Genomic DNA, 19133 nt, shown 5'->3' with positions numbered 1-19133 from the left:
TGTCTAGAAGGGATACAGCTTTTGTCAAAATTGACTTTTCCTAGCAGGTTAGGATAATTAGGTTAAGGTTAGGAGAAGCTAATCATCATCAAGGTCACCATGAGCAACTGATTAGTAGATTGGAGCTAGAGCAAAAGCCCACCCAGCAGCTGTCCTGAAGAAGGTTGGGCCACCCATAGAAACAGGAGTAAAGCAGGAAGTTCTGATTCTATGGGTAAACCCATGACAGAACATTGACTTGAATGGTGTCGTCCATTCTAGTTATATTTCCATCGGGCCACATAGGCAGAACTACACAGGCAGTAGATTGCAGAGATGGAGATTCCCTCGTACCTTCATACCACTCTCCCAGCTCATCCACAGGTCCCCCCTGGTGAGGAAGCAAGCTACAGCATGTCTGGCCAGGTGGTGGATCCAGCCCTCATGCCTCAGCTGGGTCATTATGGCGTCGATCCAAGGGAAGCCCGTCTGCCCCTCGGCCCACTTGGCCAGAACCTCAGGGTTGTTGTCCCAGGGGATCTGCACGCAGATGGGGTTTCCCTCCATGCGGTCGAACTTGGGGTTGTTGGTGGCAGCCGTGTAGAAGAACTCCCGCCACAGGAGCTGGGCGAAGAGCGAGAGCGGTGGCGTGCAGTGCTTACGTGCCTGGATGGGGGTAGGGTGTGGTGGAGGAGGAGGGTAGGGTGTGGTGGAGGAGGAGGGTAGGGCATAGTGGAGGGGTGGAGGAGGGGGGGTGGGGTGTGGTGGAGGGGTGGAGGAGGGGGGGGTAGGGTGTAGTGGAGGAGTGGAGGAGGGGGGGTGGGGTGTGGTGGAGGGGTGGAGGAGGTGGGGTAGGGTGGAGGAGGGGGGTAGGGTGTGGTGGAGGGGTGGAGGAGGGGGGGTGGGGTGTGGTGGAGGGGTGGAGGAGGGGGGGTAGGGTGTAGTGGAGGAGTGGAGGAGGGGGGGTGGGGTGTGGTGGAGGGGTGGAGGAGGGGGGGTGGGGTGTGGTGGAGGAGTGGAGGAGGGGGGGTGGGGTGTGGTGGAGGGGTGGAGGAGGGGGGGTGGGGTGGAGGAGAATGGGGATGTGGTGAGTTTAAGAGATGGGTCCGGGGATATGGTAGATAGGAGGTGTAGATAGGAGGGGTATGGTAGGAGGGATTTACAGAAGACAAAACATTAGATATCAATCAAACAACAAGGAGGTGAAAGTGACTTCACACACAAGAGCAGAGCAGCAGAGCTCTAGGAACAGCAGAGCTCTAGGAACAGCAGAGCTCTAGGAACAGCAGAGCAGCAGAGATCTAGGAACAGCAGAGCAGCAGAGATCTAGGAACAGCAGAGCTCTAGGAACAGCAGAGCTCTAGGAACAGCAGAGCTCTAGGAACAGCAGAGCAGCAGAGATCTAGGAACAGCAGAGCAGCAGAGATCTAGGAACAGCAGAGCAGCAGAGATCTAGGAACAGCAGAGCAGCAGAGATCTAGGAACAGCAGAGCTTCAGGAACAGCAGAGAAGCAGAGATCTAGTAACAGCAGAGCTCTAGTAACAGCAGAGCTCTAGTAACAGCAGAGCAGCAGAGCTCTAGGAACAGCAGAGCAGCAGAGATCTAAGGAACAGCAGAGATCTAGGGAACAGCAGAGATCTAGGGAACAGCAGAGATCTAGGAAGAGCAGAGCAGCAGATCTCTAGGAACAGCAGAGCTCTAGGAACTCACCATCACGTAGAGCTCTCTGAGTCTGTAGTAGAGGGTTCTACAGGAGAGGCAGCCAAAACGGAGGTAGGGACTCAGGCCTGTGGGACTGGCCATCAGGGAAGACACACTGATTCTCGGACGCTCCAAGTTCACCATCCAGCCCTAGGGACCGAGCAAAGAATCATGGGTAATGTAGTCATCAGCAATAGGTGTTAGTTGTAGGATATTGAGTTTAGCTCCAGTGGTCTGGATAGATGTATGAATGTTAGAACAGCATTGATGGTTTTTGTTTGATGTTTTGTATGGTAGGGTTCATAGGTCACCCACAATAAAGATGAACTTGAGGTTGAACTTGACGTAGGGCAGACATTCACATTGGGAGTGCCAAAGAGGGAAGAACTTATTCCACAGGCTCTTCTAGAATTCTAAGTGAGGCGGTGGTACATCCATCAGCGTATTGATCAGTTAGGTCCACACGTGACTAGTCATGATTGCAAATTAGCTATCACACTATGTAGGTCTACTAAAACATACTGTAGGTTGATCACTAGGCAAAGTACTTGAATAAGCATCCACACTAACATTATCGTCAGTGTTTGTGATGGAGGTGGCCAGGGAGTCCTGGCCGGCCGGTCACTATGCCAGGCCTGGATACACCCAGATCAGGTGACTCACCTTTTTGTCCATGTGATAGTTCAGTCTCTCCAGTGCCTCAGTCTCCCCGCCCCTCCACGCAGCAGGACCCAAGCCGTGAGTCTTAAAACCTGCCCGATATTTTTTGTTGTTGTCAAATTCATTCCTTCATTCACAATTAAATCCACTTATCACTAGCAGACCATGATGAGAGATACCAACACATACACACCCCAGGCAGGCGCGCGCACACACACACACACACACACGAGTGCCTCACCTAGTTCCTTGAGGGAGGGCACTCCGTAACGCTCGTCGTGATTGGCAGCGACGCATGTCTGGCAGCAGTCCATCTGTTGCCGGGTGACAGTGGGGAGGGGCTTCTTGGGCAGCTCCAGCCGCTGGACGACGGCCTGGAAGCGCTTGAAGGTCAACGGGGGCATGTTGTTGTTCATCTCAATGATCCTAGAACAGTGAAACCACAGGTGTTCACTAACCAGGTCGTATTCATTAGCTACCAAATGGAAGAAAATGGACTGAAACAGGGAGGGACTACCTAAACTTTCCATTGCAGAAGTTCTGCTACAGTATTTGGCTACGGTGTGCTTTAATGAATACGATCCTACAGTAGTTCGGCTAGGAATAATAATTTGATAATCAGTTGCAAATTGATGAAGTATTGTCTGCTCTGTGGCAGAGCCAATGGGTAGCCTGTATAGCAAACCACCAATCATGTGAGGTACTGCTTCATTACGCTGAGCTGCTGATGTAACTTTTTCAAAGCAAAGCCCTCGTCTGGATTATATTTTTTTCATCCGTTTTTGAACAAAAGGCCACATCCTGGATTCATAAGAAGGGGAGAGACCAGAGTCTGTTCCTATAAGGAGAGGGAGAGACCAGAGTCTGTTCCTGTAAGGAGAGGGAGAGACCAGAGTCTGTTCCTATAAGGAGAGGGATAGACCAGAGTCTGTTCCTATAAGGAGAGGGAGAGACCAGAGTCTGTTCCTGTAAGGAGAGGGAGAGACCAGAGTCTGTTCCTGTAAGGAGAGGGAGAGACCAGAGTCTGTTCCTGTAAGGAGATGGAGAGACCAGAGTCTGTTCCTATAAGGAGAGGGAGAGACCAGAGTCTGTTCCTGTAAGGAGGGGGAGAGACCAGAGTCTGTTCCTATAAGGAGAGGGAGAGACCAGAGTCTGTTCCTGTAAGGAGAGGGAGAGACCAGAGTCTGTTCCTGTAAGGAGAGGGAGAGACCAGAGTCTGTTCCTGTAAGGAGAGGGCGAGACCAGAGTCTGTTCCTATAAGGAGAGGGAGAGACCAGAGTCTGTTCCTGTAAGGAGAGGGAGAGACCAGAGTCTGTTCCTGTAAGGAGAGGGATAGATCAGAGTCTGTTCCTATAAGGAGAGGGAGAGACCAGAGTATGTTCCTGTGAGGAGAGGGAGAGACCTGAGTATGTTCCTATAAGGAGAGGGAGAGACCAGAGTCTGTTCCTGTAAGGAGAGGGAGAGACCAGAGTCTGTTCCTGTAAGGAGAGGGAGAGACCAGAGTCTGTTCCTATAAGGAGATGGAGAGACCAGAGTCTGTTCCTATAAGGAGAGGGATAGACCAGAGTCTGTTCCTATAAGGAGAGGGATAGACCAGAGTCTGTTCCTATAAGGAGAGGGAGAGACCAAAGTCTGTTCCTATAAGGAGAGGGAGAGACCAGAGTCTGTTCCTGTAAGGAGATGGAGAGACCAGAGTCTGTTCCTATAAGGAGAGGGAGAGACCAGAGTCTGTTCCTATAAGGAGAGGGAGAGACCAGAGTCTGTTCCTGTAAGGAGGGGGAGAGACCAGAGTATGTTCCTGTAAGGAGAGGGAGAGACCAGAGTCTGTTCCTATAAGGAGAGGGAGAGACCAGAGTCTGTTCCTGTAAGGAGAGGGAGAGACCAGAGTCTGTTCCTATAAGAAGGGGAGAGACCAGAGTCTGTTCCTGTAAGGAGAGGGATAGACCAGAGTCTGTTCCTATAAGGAGAGGGAGAAACCAGAGTCTGTTCCTGTAAGGAGAGGGATGGACCAGAGTCTGTTCCTGTAAGGAGAGGGAGAGACCAGAGTCTGTTCCTGTGAGGAGAGGGAGAGACCAGAGTCTGTTCCTATAAGGAGAGGGATAGACCAGAGTCTGTTCCTATAAGGAGAGGGAGAGACCAGAGTCTGTTCCTGTAAGGAGAGGGAGAGACCAGAGTCTGTTCCTGTAAGGAGAGGGAGAGACCAGAGTCTGTTCCTGTAAGGAGAGGGAGAGACCAGAGTCTGTTCCTGTAAGGAGAGGGAGAGACCAGAGTCTGTTCCTGTAAGGAGAGGGAGAGACCAGAGTCTGTTCCTGTAAGGAGAGGGAGAGACCAGAGTCTGTTCCTATAAGGAGAGGGAGAGACCAGAGTCTGTTCCTGTAAGGAGAGGGAGAGACCAGAGTCTGTTCCTGTGAGGAGAGGGAGAGACCAGAGTCTGTTCCTGTAAGGAGAGGGAGAGACCAGAGTCTGTTCCTGTAAGGAGGGGGAGAGACCAGAGTCTGTTCCTATAAGGAGAGGGATAGACCAGAGTCTGTTCCTATAAGGAGAGGGATAGACCAGAGTCTGTTCCTATAAGGAGAGGGAGAGACCAGAGTCTGTTCCTGTAAGGAGAGGGAGAGACCAGAGTCTGTTCCTATAAGGAGAGGGAGAGACCAGAGTCTGTTCCTGTGAGGAGAGGGAGAGACCAGAGTCTGTTCCTGTAAGGAGGGGGAGAGACCAGAGTCTGTTCCTATAAGGAGAGGGAGAGACCAGAGTCTGTTCCTATAAGGAGGGGGAGAGACCAGAGTCTGTTCCTATAAGGAGAGGGAGAGACCAGAGTCTGTTCCTATAAGGAGAGGGAGAGACCAGAGTCTGTTCCTGTAAGGAGAGGGAGACCAGAGTCTGTTCCTGTAAGGAGAGGGAGAGACCAGAGTCTGTTCCTGTAAGGAGAGGGAGAGACCAGAGTCTGTTCCTGTAAGGAGAGGGAGAGACCAGAGTCTGTTCCTATAAGGAGAGGGAGAGACCAGAGTCTGTTCCTGTAAGGAGAGGGAGAGACCAGAGTCTGTTCCTGTAAGGAGAGGGAGAGACCAGAGTCTGTTCCTGTAAGGAGAGGGAGAGACCAGAGTCTGTTCCTGTAAGGAGAGGGAGAGACCAGAGTCTGTTCCTGTAAGGAGAGGGAGAGACCAGAGTCTGTTCCTGTCTTTCCCAGATATAGATTAACAGTTGCTTCATTTTAGGAGTATTTCCTGGCATCTGGCATCTCAGCCCCTGCCACGTCATCAATCCTTCACAGAGCCACAATGGCAGCCAAGGGTTATAATGAAACCCAGAGGGGAACCATTCGTAAACAGACAGTCCTGATCCGAGGACAGGATGTTCGGGGGAGGGAATCAAGCGTGCACACAGACACACGAGAGGGAAACGTTTTCTAACCAACGTGTTGTTTACCTCAGTACAACAGACGCAGCATGTGCTGTGCCTGCGTGTCATCACAGTTAATACCCAAGTCTGCATCACTGAAGGTCACAGTCTTCTAATAAGCCCAGCGGCACGGCTGCAGCAGCAGACTAGCATTTACAAGTCAACATAATTCAGGACATTCAGATTACTAATAGCTGTGCCTGGGACATCTAAAAAGCTTACCGAGAAAATGTAATCCTGGTAATCTATCATAGGTCTTTTGGGGGGACTTGGATGGCTTGTAGGCTTTCTGCAAGGTACGTGATAAATTAGTGATGTTCTTCTGAGACACTAATAGAAATCAACCTTTGAAAAAACAACCGTTTTGAGCAGTGTGTATTTATGAGAGGCTCTGCATGGTCAATCTGACATCTGCATTGGACGTGCAGCATTTACTGTGATATGGCCTCTGCAGAAGTCAGGGCATTCGTAAGTATTTACTGTGATATGGCCTCTGCAGAAGTCAGGGCATTCGTAAGTATTTACTGTGATATGGCCTCTGCAGAAGTCAGGGCATTCATAAGTATGTACTGTGATATGGCCTCTGCAGAAGTCAGGGCATTCATAAGTATTTACTGTGATATGGCCTCTGCAGAAGTCAGGGCATTCATAAGTATGTACTGTGATATGGCCTCTGCAGAAGTCAGGGCATTCATAAGTATTTACTGTGATATGGCCTCTGCAGAAGTCAGGGCATTCATAAGTATGTACTGTGATATGGCCTCTGCAGAAGTCAGGGCATTCATAAGTATGTACTGTGATATGGCCTCTGCAGAAGTCAGGGCATTCATAAGTATTTACTGTGATATGGCCTCTGCAGAAGTCAGGGCATTCATAAGTATGTACTGTGATATGGCCTCTGCAGAAGTCAGGGCATTCATAAGTATGTACTGTGATATGGCCTCTGCAGAAGTCAGGGCATTCATAAGTATGTACTGTGATATGGCCTCTGCAGAAGTCAGGGCATTCATAAGTATGTACTGTGATATGGCCTCTGCAGAAGTCAGGGCATTCATAAGTATTTACTGTGATATGGCCTCTGCAGAAGTCAGGGCATTCATAAGTATGTACTGTGATATGGCCTCTGCAGAAGTCAGGGCATTCATAAGTATTTACTGTGATATGGCCTCTGCAGAAGTCAGGGCATTCATAAGTATGTACTGTGATATGGCCTCTGCAGAAGTAAGGGCATTCGTAGTTTTTGTGCTTCGCCGAGCAGAAAGAAAAAAAAAAAAAAGAAGAGAAAAACAGACTGAAAGATATTGGGCTATAGTTAGAGTGGGAACACTGTGCACCGCTCTCTCTATCAGGACAGAGCCTCCTTGTCTGGCGCTAGGCAGGCACATGCTCTCCACCATGGCTGACTGCTGCAGAGCTCCCCTCAGCACATGCTGTGTAGTGTGACGGTGATATCATCGCACAACCAACAGGGGACAGCAAACCCTGGGAGGAAATGATCAGGCGTGAGACTGTAATTGACCGTGTGTGCTTGTTCTGGATCAACAGGTAAGACAAAAAGACATCATGTGGAGGTTGATTTTTTTTGCGGGGGGGGTCTCCCTTCAAGTCAACAAGAGAAGGAATACTTCCCCTCTCCATCGGTCTCCTCTCATCTAACCTGGGAATTGCCAGGGACCTCACAATATTATTACGATACTTAGGTGCTGATACCATATGTATTGCTATTCTCATGATTCTATATGTATTGCGATTCGAATAGTGCGATTTTATGTTCCAAACATATTGCTCACCGTATGTCTGCTGCAGAGAGACTAGAGAGAGCATGAGAAAACTAAAATTGGCTCACCATTTTAGATGGAGAACAAGCGATAGGATGAAAAATACCAGAGTTTTGGCACAGGTACAGCCGACTAGCGCTAGCTAACGCTACCTACAGTAGCAAAGGAAACTATTAAAATATATACATGTACAGTACCAGTCAAAAGTTTGGACACACCTACTCATTCAAGGGTTTTTCTTTATTTGTACTATTTTCTACATTGTAGAATATAGTGAAGACATCAAAACTATGAAATAACACATATGGAATCATGTAGTAACCAAAAAAAAATGATAAACAAATAAAAATAAAAATTTTGATTCTTCAAAGTAGCCACCCTTTGCCTTGATGACATCTTGTTGGCATTCTTTTAACCAGCTTCATGAGGAATGCTTTTCCAACAGTCTTGAAGGTGTTCCCACATATGCTGAGCACTTGTTGGCTGCTTTTCCTTCACTCTGCGGTCCAACTCATCCCAAACCATCTCAATTGGGTTGAGGTCGGTTGATTGTGGAGGCCAGGTCATCTGATGCAGCACTCCATCAAACTCCTTCTTGGTAAAATAGCCCTTACACAGCCTGGAGGTGTGTTTTGGGTCATTGTCCTGTTGAAAAACAAATGATAGTCCCAATAGGCGCAAACCAGTTGAGATGGTGTATCACTGCAGAATGCTGTGGTAGCCATGCTGGTTAAGTGTGCCTTGAATTCTAAATAAATCACAGACAGTGTCACCAGCAAAGCACCCCCACAACATCACACCTCCTCCTCCATGCTTTACGGTGGGAACCACACATGCGGAGATCATCCGTTCACCTACTCTGCATCTCACAAAGACACAGCGGTTGGAACCAAAAATCTCAAATTTGGACTCATCAGACCAAGCAGATTTCCACCGGTCTAATGTCCATTGTTCGTGTTTCTTGGCCCAAGCAGGTCTCTTCTTCTTATTGGTGTCCTTTAGTAGTAGTTTCTTTGCAGCAATTCGACCATGTATGCCTGATTCATACAGTCTCCTCTGAACAGTTGATATTGAGATGTGTCTGTTACTTGAACTCTGTGAAGCATTTATTTGGGCTGTAATCTGAGGTGCAGTTAACTCTAATGAACTTATCCTCTGCAGCAGAGGTAACTCTGGGTCTTCCTTTCCTGTGGCGGTCCTCATGAGAGCCAGTTTCATCATAGCGCTTGATGGTTTTTGTGACTGCACTTGAAGAAACTTCCAAAGTTCTTGAAATGTTCCGTATTGACTGACCTTCATGTCTTAAAGTAATGATGGACTGTCATTTCTCATGCTTATTTGAGCTGTTCTTGCCATAATATGGACTTAGTCTTTTACCAAATAGGGCTGTCTTCTGTATACCAACCCTACCTCGTCACAACACCACCGATTGACTCAAACGCATTAAGAAGGAAAGAAATTACACAAATTAACTTTTAAGAAGGCATTCCATGTGACTACCTCATGAAGCTGGTTGAGAGAATGCCAACAGTGTGCAAAGCTATCATCAAGGCAAAGGGTGGCTACTTTGAAGAATCTCAAATATAAAATGTATTTTGATTTGTTTAACACTTTTTTGGTTACTACATGATTTCATATGTGTTATTTCATAGTTTTGATATCTTCACTATTATTCTACAATGTAGAAAATAGTTTTAAAAAAACACACAAAAAACAATGGAATGAGTAGGTGTACAAACTTTGCGTCAAATATCGACATAATATCTTCCAAAAAGAATAATTGGGATATGTAACTATTGATTTCTACCCCATCACTATTTCCTATCATACTCTTCCTCCTCTCTCATCACTCTCCTCCTCCTCTCTCCTCCTCTGTCATCACTCTCCTCCTCCTCCTCCACTCTCCTCCTCCTCCTCCTCCACTATCCTCCACTCTCCTCCTCCTCCTCCTCCTCCTCCTCCACTCTCCTTCGCTCTCATCACTCTCATCCTACTCATCACTCTCTCCTCCTCTTTGACTCGTCCCGTGGTGGTAAATGTTAAAACAGATTCACACACATTTAGATAACAACTACCAACAGCATGTGGGATCCTAATACTTTGAAAACACCCCTCATCACCAGACCCACTATCAGCCTGAACCTGCCCTCATCACCAGACCCACTATCAGCCTGAATCTCCTCTCATCACCAGATCCACTATCAGCCTGAATCTCCTCTCATCACCAGACCCATTATCAGCCTGAATCTCCCCTCATCACCAGACCCACTATCAGCCTGAATCTCCTCTCATCACCAGACCCACTATCAGCCTGAATCTCCCCTCATCACCAGACCCACTATCAGCCTGAATCTCCCCTCATCACCAGACCCACTATCAGCCTGAATCTCCCCTCATCACCAGACCCACTATCAGCCTGAATCTCCCCTCATCAGCCTGAATCTTCCCTCATCACCAGACCCACTATCAGCCTGAACCTCCCCTCATCACCAGACCCACTATCAGCCTGAATCTGCCCTCATCACCAGACCCACTATCAGCCTGAATCTGCCCTCATCACCAGACCCACTATCAGCCTGAATCTCCCCTCATCACCAGACCCACTATCAACCTGAATCTCCCCTCATCACCAGACCCACTATCAGCCTGAATCTTTGAAGAAAAATGCTTCAAGTGAATAGTGACTGGTCTTTACTTTACCAGCAGTCCCTTGTCAGACTTACAACTTAATTGGACTCTTTAATGAGCAAATATTGTCCAATCCAGGTGTGCAAAGCTCTTAAGAGACTTTCCAAGAAAGACTCACAGCTGTAATCACTGCCAAAGGTGATTCGAACATGTATTGACTCAGGGGTATGAATACTTATGTAGATTAGATATTTCTGTATTTCATTTTTCAATCAAATGTGCATTGAAATGTTTAACATGTTCTCACTTTGTCATTATGGGGTATTGTGTGCAGATGGGTGTGAAAAACATCTATTTAATCCATTTTGAATTCAGGCTGTAGCGCAACAAAAATGTGGAATAAGTCAAGGGGTATGAATACTTTCTGAAGGCCCTGTAGATGGCCCTAGTTGAATGTCTGCTGTGCTGAAGCTATTTATCCCACACATGGACACAGCAGCAGTCTACTGGGCTCAGGAACGAATGGCTGCTGTGCTCAAGCTATTTATCCCACACATGGACACAGCAGCAGTCTACTGGGCCCAGGAACGTAGAGGCTAACCATTCATTTAGGCTAGTCCCCATGCTGGCACAGCAAGGCCATAGACAATGCCTGAATGCCATAAGCCACCCTTTGACAGGACCGTATGCAGTAGACACAGAGGGTTACTCACACTCAGGCGCTACACAGCAAACACACACACACACACACACACACACAGTCTAATCAGATGATCTGTGTGCGTATCCGATCCCAGCCCTGCCTCATATGCCTGTGTCTGAGCAGCAGTGAAGCAATGCCTTCTTATCTTGGACTGGTTTCGCCCTATGAAACACTCCCATTTGCTCTTTCACTTATAATCGTTGGGGCTGACGGTGAGGCTGATGAGAACCCACGGCCCGTGTCACGTCGCTGACACCGGTTGGACTTGTGTGTCTGGACACGTGTGCCAGTATGCATCTCTGAGAGAAAAATGCCACTCCACTCTGTGCCATCCAGACACTCGTGTCACTGTTTTTTTGAGTCACAATCCACTGGAGACCAAGGCAACAGAGATGTCCATACAAAAGACTGCAAGGATTTTTGCTATCCTGCCTGCAATTCAGACCTTGTCAGCTTGTATCACATCAATAATTTCTCAGTTGAAGGAAAAGCGATACCAGCAGAGATCGGGCATCCAAGAAATTATCCAGTGAGGAGCACAGCTGTGCAAAAAATGTCAAAGTCACTCTATTAGGCCAACTGTTACTTTTGCAAACGCCATTCAAAAGAAGTGAAAAGAGTGAATGAAATGTATTAAAGGCCATTTCTATCCATGTAGGCCTCTGTTCTGGATAAATGCTGACCGATATTTGTTAACTGTCCTGCATTTCAAAGTGCCAGACCAATAATTAATATTGATCCGTGTTTATAAACATCAACAACAAAATGGCAGACCTCGTGGGAGGCAAACCCCACCACAGACAAACATTCAACTAATATCAGACGAGAGCAGCACGGGATTAAGATGCTCCAAAACACTGATCTGAGGTCAGTTTAGCATTCACCTCCAAATGGTTACATTTAAGCTGTGGGGATGGTAAACTGATTCTAGATCTGTGTCCAAAGGGGAACTTCAACCCAGAGCTCTGCCACTAAGCTGGTGGTGAGGTGCTCAGTGGCGGCATGAGGAGATTAAATGAACTCTGACCTGGCCAGTTTGTAAAGCGTGTGGGAGTTCCTGACGCGCGTCTCCACGCCAAAGTCCTGCGCCATCTTCAGGATGGTGGCGTCGCGCTCCGTCCCATAGGGCTCCGAGTCATACTCAAAGGTCAGCCGGGTGACATTCCACTCCTGGAGGGGGAAAGTGGGGAGAATTTGGGGGGTGGGAGAGAGTGGGGTCTTAGATCAAAATCTATTTAAATGTTGCATATGTTATCGCGAATTGCTTGTTTTTCTAGCTCCAACAGTGCAGTAATTATTTTTATTTTTTTACAATACACACATAATCCAGAAAAATAAAGAAATATCAGAACAAGCAATGTCAGAGACCGGACTACATTTACATTTACATTTACGTCATTTAGCAGACGCTCTTATCTAGAGCGACTTACAAATTGGTGCATTCACCCTATAGCCAGTGGGATAACCACTTTACAATTATTATTATTATTTTTATTTTTTTTAGGGGGGGGGGGGTAGAAGGATTACTTTATCCTATCCCAGGTATTCCTTAAAGAGGTGGGGTTTCAAATGTCTCCGGAAGGTGGTGAGTGACTCCGCTGTCCTGGCGTCGTGAGGGAGCTTGTTCCACCATTGGGGTGCCAGAGCAGGGACTATACATGTATATACAGTGGGGAGAACAAGTATTCGATAAACTGCCGATTTTACAGGTTTTCCTACTTACAAACCATGTAGAGGTCTGTAATTTTTATCATAGGTCCACTTCAACTGTGAGAGACGGAATCTAAAACAAAAATCCTGAAAATCACATTGTATGATTTTTAAGTAATTAATTTGCATTTTATTGCATGACATAAGTATTTGATACATCAGAAAAGCAGAACTTAATATTTGGTACAGAAACCTTTGTTTGCAATTACAGAGATCATACATTTCCTGTAGGTCTTGACCAGGTTTGCACACACTGCAGCAGGGATTTTGGCCCACTCCTCCATACAGACCTTCTCCAGATCCTTCAGGTTTCGGGGCTGTCGCTGGGCAATACGGACTTTCAGCTCCCTCCAAAGATTTTCTATTGGGTTCAGGTCTGGAGACTGGCTAGGCCACTCCAGGACCTTGAGATGCTTCTTACGGAGCCACTCCTTAGTTGCCCTGGCTGTGTGTGTTTCGGGTCGTTGTCATGCTGGAAGACCCAGCCACGGATCCATCTTCAATGCTCTTACTGAGGGAAGGAGGTTGTTGGCCAAGATCTCGCGATACATGGCCCCATCCATCCTCCCCTAAATACGGTGCAGTCGTCCTGTCCCCTTTGCAGAAAAGCATCCCCAAAGAATGATGTTTCCACCTCCATGCTTCACGGTTGGGATGGTGTTCTTGGGGTTGTACTCATCCTACTTCTTCCTCCAAACACGGCGAGTGGAGTTTAGACCAAAAAGCTCTATTTTTGTCTCATCAGACCACATGACCTTCTCCCATTCCTCCTCTGGATCATCCAGATGGTCATTGGCAAACTTCAGACGGGCCTGGACATGCGCTGGCTTGAGCAGGGGGACCTTGCGTGCGCTGCAGGATTTTAATCCATGACGGCGTAGTGTGTTACTAATGGTTTTCTTTGAGACTGTGGTCCCAGCTCTCTTCAGGTCATTGACCAGGTCCTGCCGTGTAGTTCTGGGCTGATCCTTCACCTTCCTCATGATCATTGATGCCCCACGAGGTGAGATCTTGCATGGAGCCCCAGACCGAGGGTGATTGACCGTCATCTTGAACTTCTTCCAATTTCTAATAATTGCGCCAACAGTTGTTGCCTTCTCACCAAGCTGCTTGCCTATTGTCCTGTAGCCCATCCCAGCCTTGTGCAGGTCTACAATTTTATCCCTGATGTCCTTACACAGCTCTCTGGCCTTGGCGATTGTGGAGAGGTTGGAGTCTGTTTGATTGAGTGTGTGGACAGGTGTCTTTTATACAGGTAACGAGTTCAAACAGGTGCAGTTAATACAGGTAATGAGTGGAGAACAGGAGGGCTTCTTAAAGAAAAACTAACAGGTCTGTGAGAGCCGGAATTCTTACTGGTTGGTAGGTGATCAAATAATTATGTCATGCAATAAAATGCAAAGTAATTACTTAAAACTCATACAATGTGATTTTCTGGATTTTTGTTTTAGATTCCGTCTCTCACAGTTGAAGTGTACCTATGATAAAAATTACAGATCTCTGCATGCTTTGTAAGTAGGAAAACCTGTGAAATCGGCAGTGTATCAAATACTTGTTCTCCCCACTGTACATATAATGATGTGTTTTGTATGAAACATTATTAAAGTGACCAGTGTTCAATGACTAGAATACAGTATATACATATAAAGTGGGTAAAACAGTAAGTGACCAGTGTTCAATGCATCTGTGCATAGGGCAGCAGTCTCTAAGGTGCAGGGTAGAGTGCCCCATGGTAGCCGGCTAGAACAGTGACTAAGGCTAGTGGTGACTGTTTAATAGTCTGATGGCCTTGAGATAGAAGCTGTTTCTCAGTCTCTTGGTCTCAGCTTTGATGCACCCGTACACAACAGGAATGAAGTATAGTGTGTGACTCCGTAGACGAGTCGAGGCATCCAGTTACTGGTCTTGCATAATTCATGCCCCTTCAAAACTGGTCGATTACCCTACCTGAATATTCTATGCAAATATGCATTTGAAGACAATACTGGAAAACCAGCTACACTCGGAGGAACATCACCAACATTTAGCCATTCCTTAACCATTGAGTCAGTACCCCTTATCCTGACTACAGCTCACAGCGGTGTCTGTCTGGGTGTCACCAGGTATTGCTTCACAGAAGGCACAAACAACTGCCTCGCGATTGAACCCATTCGGACTGACACGGTTGTGTATCGTATCAACACTAATGGCGTTGCCTAGGTGCACAGTGTGGGCAAGAATCAGTAGGGGGGTGCACATAAACAAAGAGAAAATGTCCATGACTCGCCGCCCTGTGTCCTTTATTTAGAGTTTAATACCATTGCATCTGGGTGTCATAAGCAATCTGACATATTGAAGTGGTGTGTGAAATCTTTACCACAGCAGTTAGCGAGGCTGAAGCTCAGCGGTCATGTGCAGCCCTGCAAATGTGGAGATGGGTCTGTCTGGGAGTGCTTTTCAGTCTATCTACACATACCATGTGGTCCTCTGTAGCTCAGCTGGTAGAGCACGGCGCTTGTAACGCCAAGGTAGTGGGTTCGATCCCCGGGACCACCCATACACAAAAATGTATGCACGCATGACTAAGTCGCTTTGGATAAAAGCGTCTGCTAAATGGCATATTATTATTATTATTATTATTATTATTATTATTATAATACCAGATTTGTCATCCTTGCTCATTTGGTCACTCATTTCTCCTCACCTTGAAAAGTATTGGAAAGACGTCTGTGGGCTGGCCTCGTACTACGAAGAGCCTCGAATTTAGTTTCCGGAGGCTCGTGTCGAGGTCCTCCAAGGCTTCCAATAGAAATCTGCATGAGAAGGATAAGGTTACAGATGTTAACTTAACATCAGTGCAGTTATCAGTATGAGAGTTTGTTTCCCACTTACCAATGGACATTTTTATATGTTACGTTCTTCTGTACAGTTAGAATGTTCAACAATTTGTAGAAGAATGACCTAACATGACATGGGCCAACTCTGTTCTTGCCTACAAAACAAGTGCCTATGTTTTGGTGCTTGTTGTGTTGCTATATTAAAAAGAAGCACATGGACCAAGAAGGCTGTTTTCTGAAGTTGAATTGGTGAAAAATACACAGATATCATTATATATCCCACCAGGGGCAAATCTGGTGTTAGATCAAATCCTAGACAGGAAGTATTATTTTAGCAGGTGAACTAAATCATACATTCAATGAGATTGACAGACGCATTCATAAAAAAGGCACATTTAGGGAGCCTCCAAAGAGGCTGTAAAATGTCATCCCTACAAATATTCTACAGGACACCTGGAGATGACTATTCCCAACTACAAAATACTAGTCCTTTTTATTTTCAAAGTAAGAAAAGCTATTCAAGAATTGACTACATCATTATTTCCAAAAATGCACTCAACAATTTACTTGATAAAAAAATTCATGATAAAAGTTAGAGTGTCTAGTTTGAGAAACAGACGCCTCACAGGTCTTCAACTGGCAGCTTCATTAAATAGTACCCGCAAAACACCATTCTCAACATCAACAGTGAAGAGGCGATTCCGGGATAATGACCTTCTAGGCAGAGTTGCAAAGAAAAAGCCCTATCTCAGACTGGCCAATAAAAAGAAAAGATGAAGATGGGCAAAAGAACACAGACACTGGACAGAGGAAGACTTATGGACAGACGAATCAAAGTTTGTGGTGTTCGGATCACAAAGAAGAACATTTGTGAGACGCAGACCAAATGAAAAGATGCTGGAGTAGTGCTTGATGCCATCTGTCAAGCATGGTGGAGGCAATGTGATGGGAGATGTGTACAGGGTAGAAGGGATATTGAAGAAGGAAGGCTATCACTCCATTTTGCAATGCCATGCCATAACCTGCGGACGGCGCTTGATTGGAGCCAATTTCCTCCTACAACAGGACAATGACCCAAAGCACAGCTCCAAACTATGCAAGAACAATTTAGGGAGGAACAGTCAGCTGGTATTCTGTCTATAATGGAGTGGCCAGCACAGTCACCGGATCTCAACCCTATTGAGCTGTTGTGGGAGCAGCTTGACCTTGCTTGGCACACCTGTATTTGGGGAGTTTCTCCCATTCTTATCTGCAGATCCTTTCAAGCTCTATCAGGTTGGATGGGGAGCGTTGTTGCACAGATATTTTCAGGTCTCTCCAGAGATGTTCGATCGGGTTCAAGTCTGGGCTCTGGCTGGGCCACTCAAGGACATTCAGAGACTTGTCCAGAAGCCACTCCTGCGTTGTCTTGGCTGTGTGCTTAGGGTCGTTGTCCTGTTGGAAGGTGAACCTTCGCTCCAGTCTGAGGTCCTGAGAGCTCTAGAGCAGGTTTTCATCAAGGATCTCCCTATACTTTGTTCCGTTCATCTTGCCCTCGATCCTGACTAGTCTCCCAGTCCCTGATGTTTAAAAACATCCCCACAGCATGATGCTGCCACCACCATGCTTCACCGTAGGGATGGTGCCAGGTTTCCTCCAAACATGACGCTTGCCATTCAGGATAAAGTGTTCAATCTTGGTTTCATCAGACCAGAGAATCTTGTTTCTCATGGTTTGAGAGTCCTTTAGGTGCCTTTTGGCAAACTCCAAGCGGGCTGTCATGTGCCTTTTACTGAGGAGTGGCTTCCGTCTGGCCACTCTTACATAAAGGCCTGATTGGTGGAGTGCTGCAGAGATGGTTGTCCTTCTGGAAGGTTCTTCCATCTCCACAGAGGAACTCTGGAGCTCTGTCAGAGTGACCATCGGGTTCTTGGTCACCTCCCTGACCAAGGCCCTTCTCCCCAATTGCTCAGTTTGCCCCAGCAGCCAGCTCTAGGATGAGTCTTGGTGGTTCCAAACTTCTTCCATTTAAGAATGATGGAGGCCACTGTGTTCTTGGGGACCTTCAATGCTGCAAAAAATGTTTGGTACCCTTGCCAAGAGCTGTGCCTCGACACAATCCTGTCTCGAACCTCTACTGACAATTCCTTCGACCTCATGGCTTGGTTTTTGCTCTGACATGCACTGTCAACTGTGGGACCTTATATAGACAGGGGTGTGCCTTTCCAAATCATGTCCAATCAATTGAATTTACCACAGGTGAACTCCAAACAAGTTGTAGAAACATTTCAAGGATGATCAAAGGAAACAGAATGCACCTGAGCTCAATTTTGAGTCTCAAAGCAAAGGGTCTGAATACTTACGTAAATAAGGTATTTCTGTTTTTTATTTTTAATAAATTTGCAAAGATTTCTATAAACCTGTTTTCGCTTTGTTGTTATGGGGTATTGTGTGTAGATTGCTAGGGATTTCTTTTTATTTAATCCATTTTAGAATAAGGCTGTAACGTAACATGTGGAAAAAATCAAGGGGTCTGAATACTTTCCGAAGGCACTGTAGATTTATCAATAACGGCTGTTGATGCTGAAAAGGCTTTAGACTGTCTTGAATGGCCTTTTCTATTCAATACTTTGGAAGCTTTAAACTTGTAATGTATCATCCTGTTTGCATATTTCAAGACGTGGCATTTGGGGGTGTAGTGAGATACCCAATGGTTCTCTTCTTGTCACTAGTCTTGAAAAAAACAACGTGGAAATCAATTAATCCGCCATCGTTAACACAATGGAAAAATCTAATGATTTATTATTGAAATATTGAAATAGCATGGCCGACCAAGAAAAACTAACTGCTACAATTTAAGGCCATGTGGCAAACAATAAGGCAGGCACTAGGGATGTGGGTGTGAGCAGAGGAGATGTAGTCGCTGTTTGTGTGCGTCTGTAAATTGTTGTTCGTATGTGGATGTTTGTATTTGCTGTGAAACATTTAAATGAAAAGTCCTGGTTTTCGTTTAACTTGCTTTAATGATAACTAATAATTATACAGGTTTGATAGTTCAAAGCCATTCTACTTCCCTCGTTCTAGTAATGTCTTCATTCTTATAACAAGTATCTCGCGATATAGTTTAGTCTAATCAACTATACTATAACTGCAGGCAGTCATGTCTAACAACATTTGTGATTCAATCTAACCTTGTATTTGTAGCTATTGCAGTATATTTCACAAATGAATAAACATGTTATGTTAGCTGAATATCATTTTTAACACTTTGGTGGAAAGATACTCAGATAAAGTGTTCTTATGTGCCGGCATGTTTTTAACATCAAACGGAGATCACGTTATGCATTAGTTTGAACTAGATTTTCTGTAGGAATTTAAACTAACGAGCTAGCTGTGTCGTTGCCCATTGGAACTGTGTGTTGACGTCGTAATAGTTAGTTAACTAACAGCAACTAGCTATCCAACAAACTATTTGACAACAAGGCAAGTATTGCCTGGCTATCTTCTTGCAAGGCTAGTCAGCACTGCCAAATCAAGTCTAGTTCGTAGCTGGCATACAACAATCAGCTCTCAACCTCTTATCTAAAAATATATATACTTAGCTAGCTATATGGTCACTTACCTCCATCGATTCAGTCCAACATTAGTAGAACCAGCAAACCAAGGGTCCAAAATATAAACACAACGCACTGTGTCAGCACCGTCCAATGCTTCTTGCAACGCTGGATTATCATGCAGTCTCAAACCTTTGCGAAACCAATGGACAGAATTCACAGACATGA

The 19133-nt window shown here is 46.0% G+C and overlaps 1 protein-coding gene across 1 annotated transcript in view; it reads right to left on the bottom strand.

Annotated features, from left to right (window-relative positions):
* LOC311125633 (cryptochrome-2-like) overlaps window positions 1-19133 on the bottom strand; it is a gene marked incomplete at its 3' end in the record, with an annotated part of 20993 nt that extends 1860 nt beyond the window's left edge. The window contains exons 1-7 of the mRNA XM_084199666.1: window positions 18974-19133; window positions 15240-15348; window positions 11874-12016; window positions 2583-2767; window positions 2345-2433; window positions 1691-1831; window positions 334-645 (exon numbers count right to left, since the gene is read on the bottom strand). Of these exons, the coding sequence (XP_084055792.1) occupies window positions 334-645; window positions 1691-1831; window positions 2345-2433; window positions 2583-2767; window positions 11874-12016; window positions 15240-15348; window positions 18974-19131 (1137 nt within the window). The 5' untranslated portion in view covers window positions 19132-19133. The remainder of the gene's footprint in view (window positions 1-333; window positions 646-1690; window positions 1832-2344; window positions 2434-2582; window positions 2768-11873; window positions 12017-15239; window positions 15349-18973) is intronic.

The sequence above is a fragment of the Coregonus lavaretus genome (assembly GCF_964263955.1).
Source record: "Coregonus lavaretus genome assembly, contig: HAP1_SCAFFOLD_227, whole genome shotgun sequence".
Taxonomy (NCBI): Eukaryota; Metazoa; Chordata; class Actinopteri; order Salmoniformes; family Salmonidae; genus Coregonus; species Coregonus lavaretus.
This window is presented reverse-complemented; position numbering and strand designations above follow the sequence as displayed.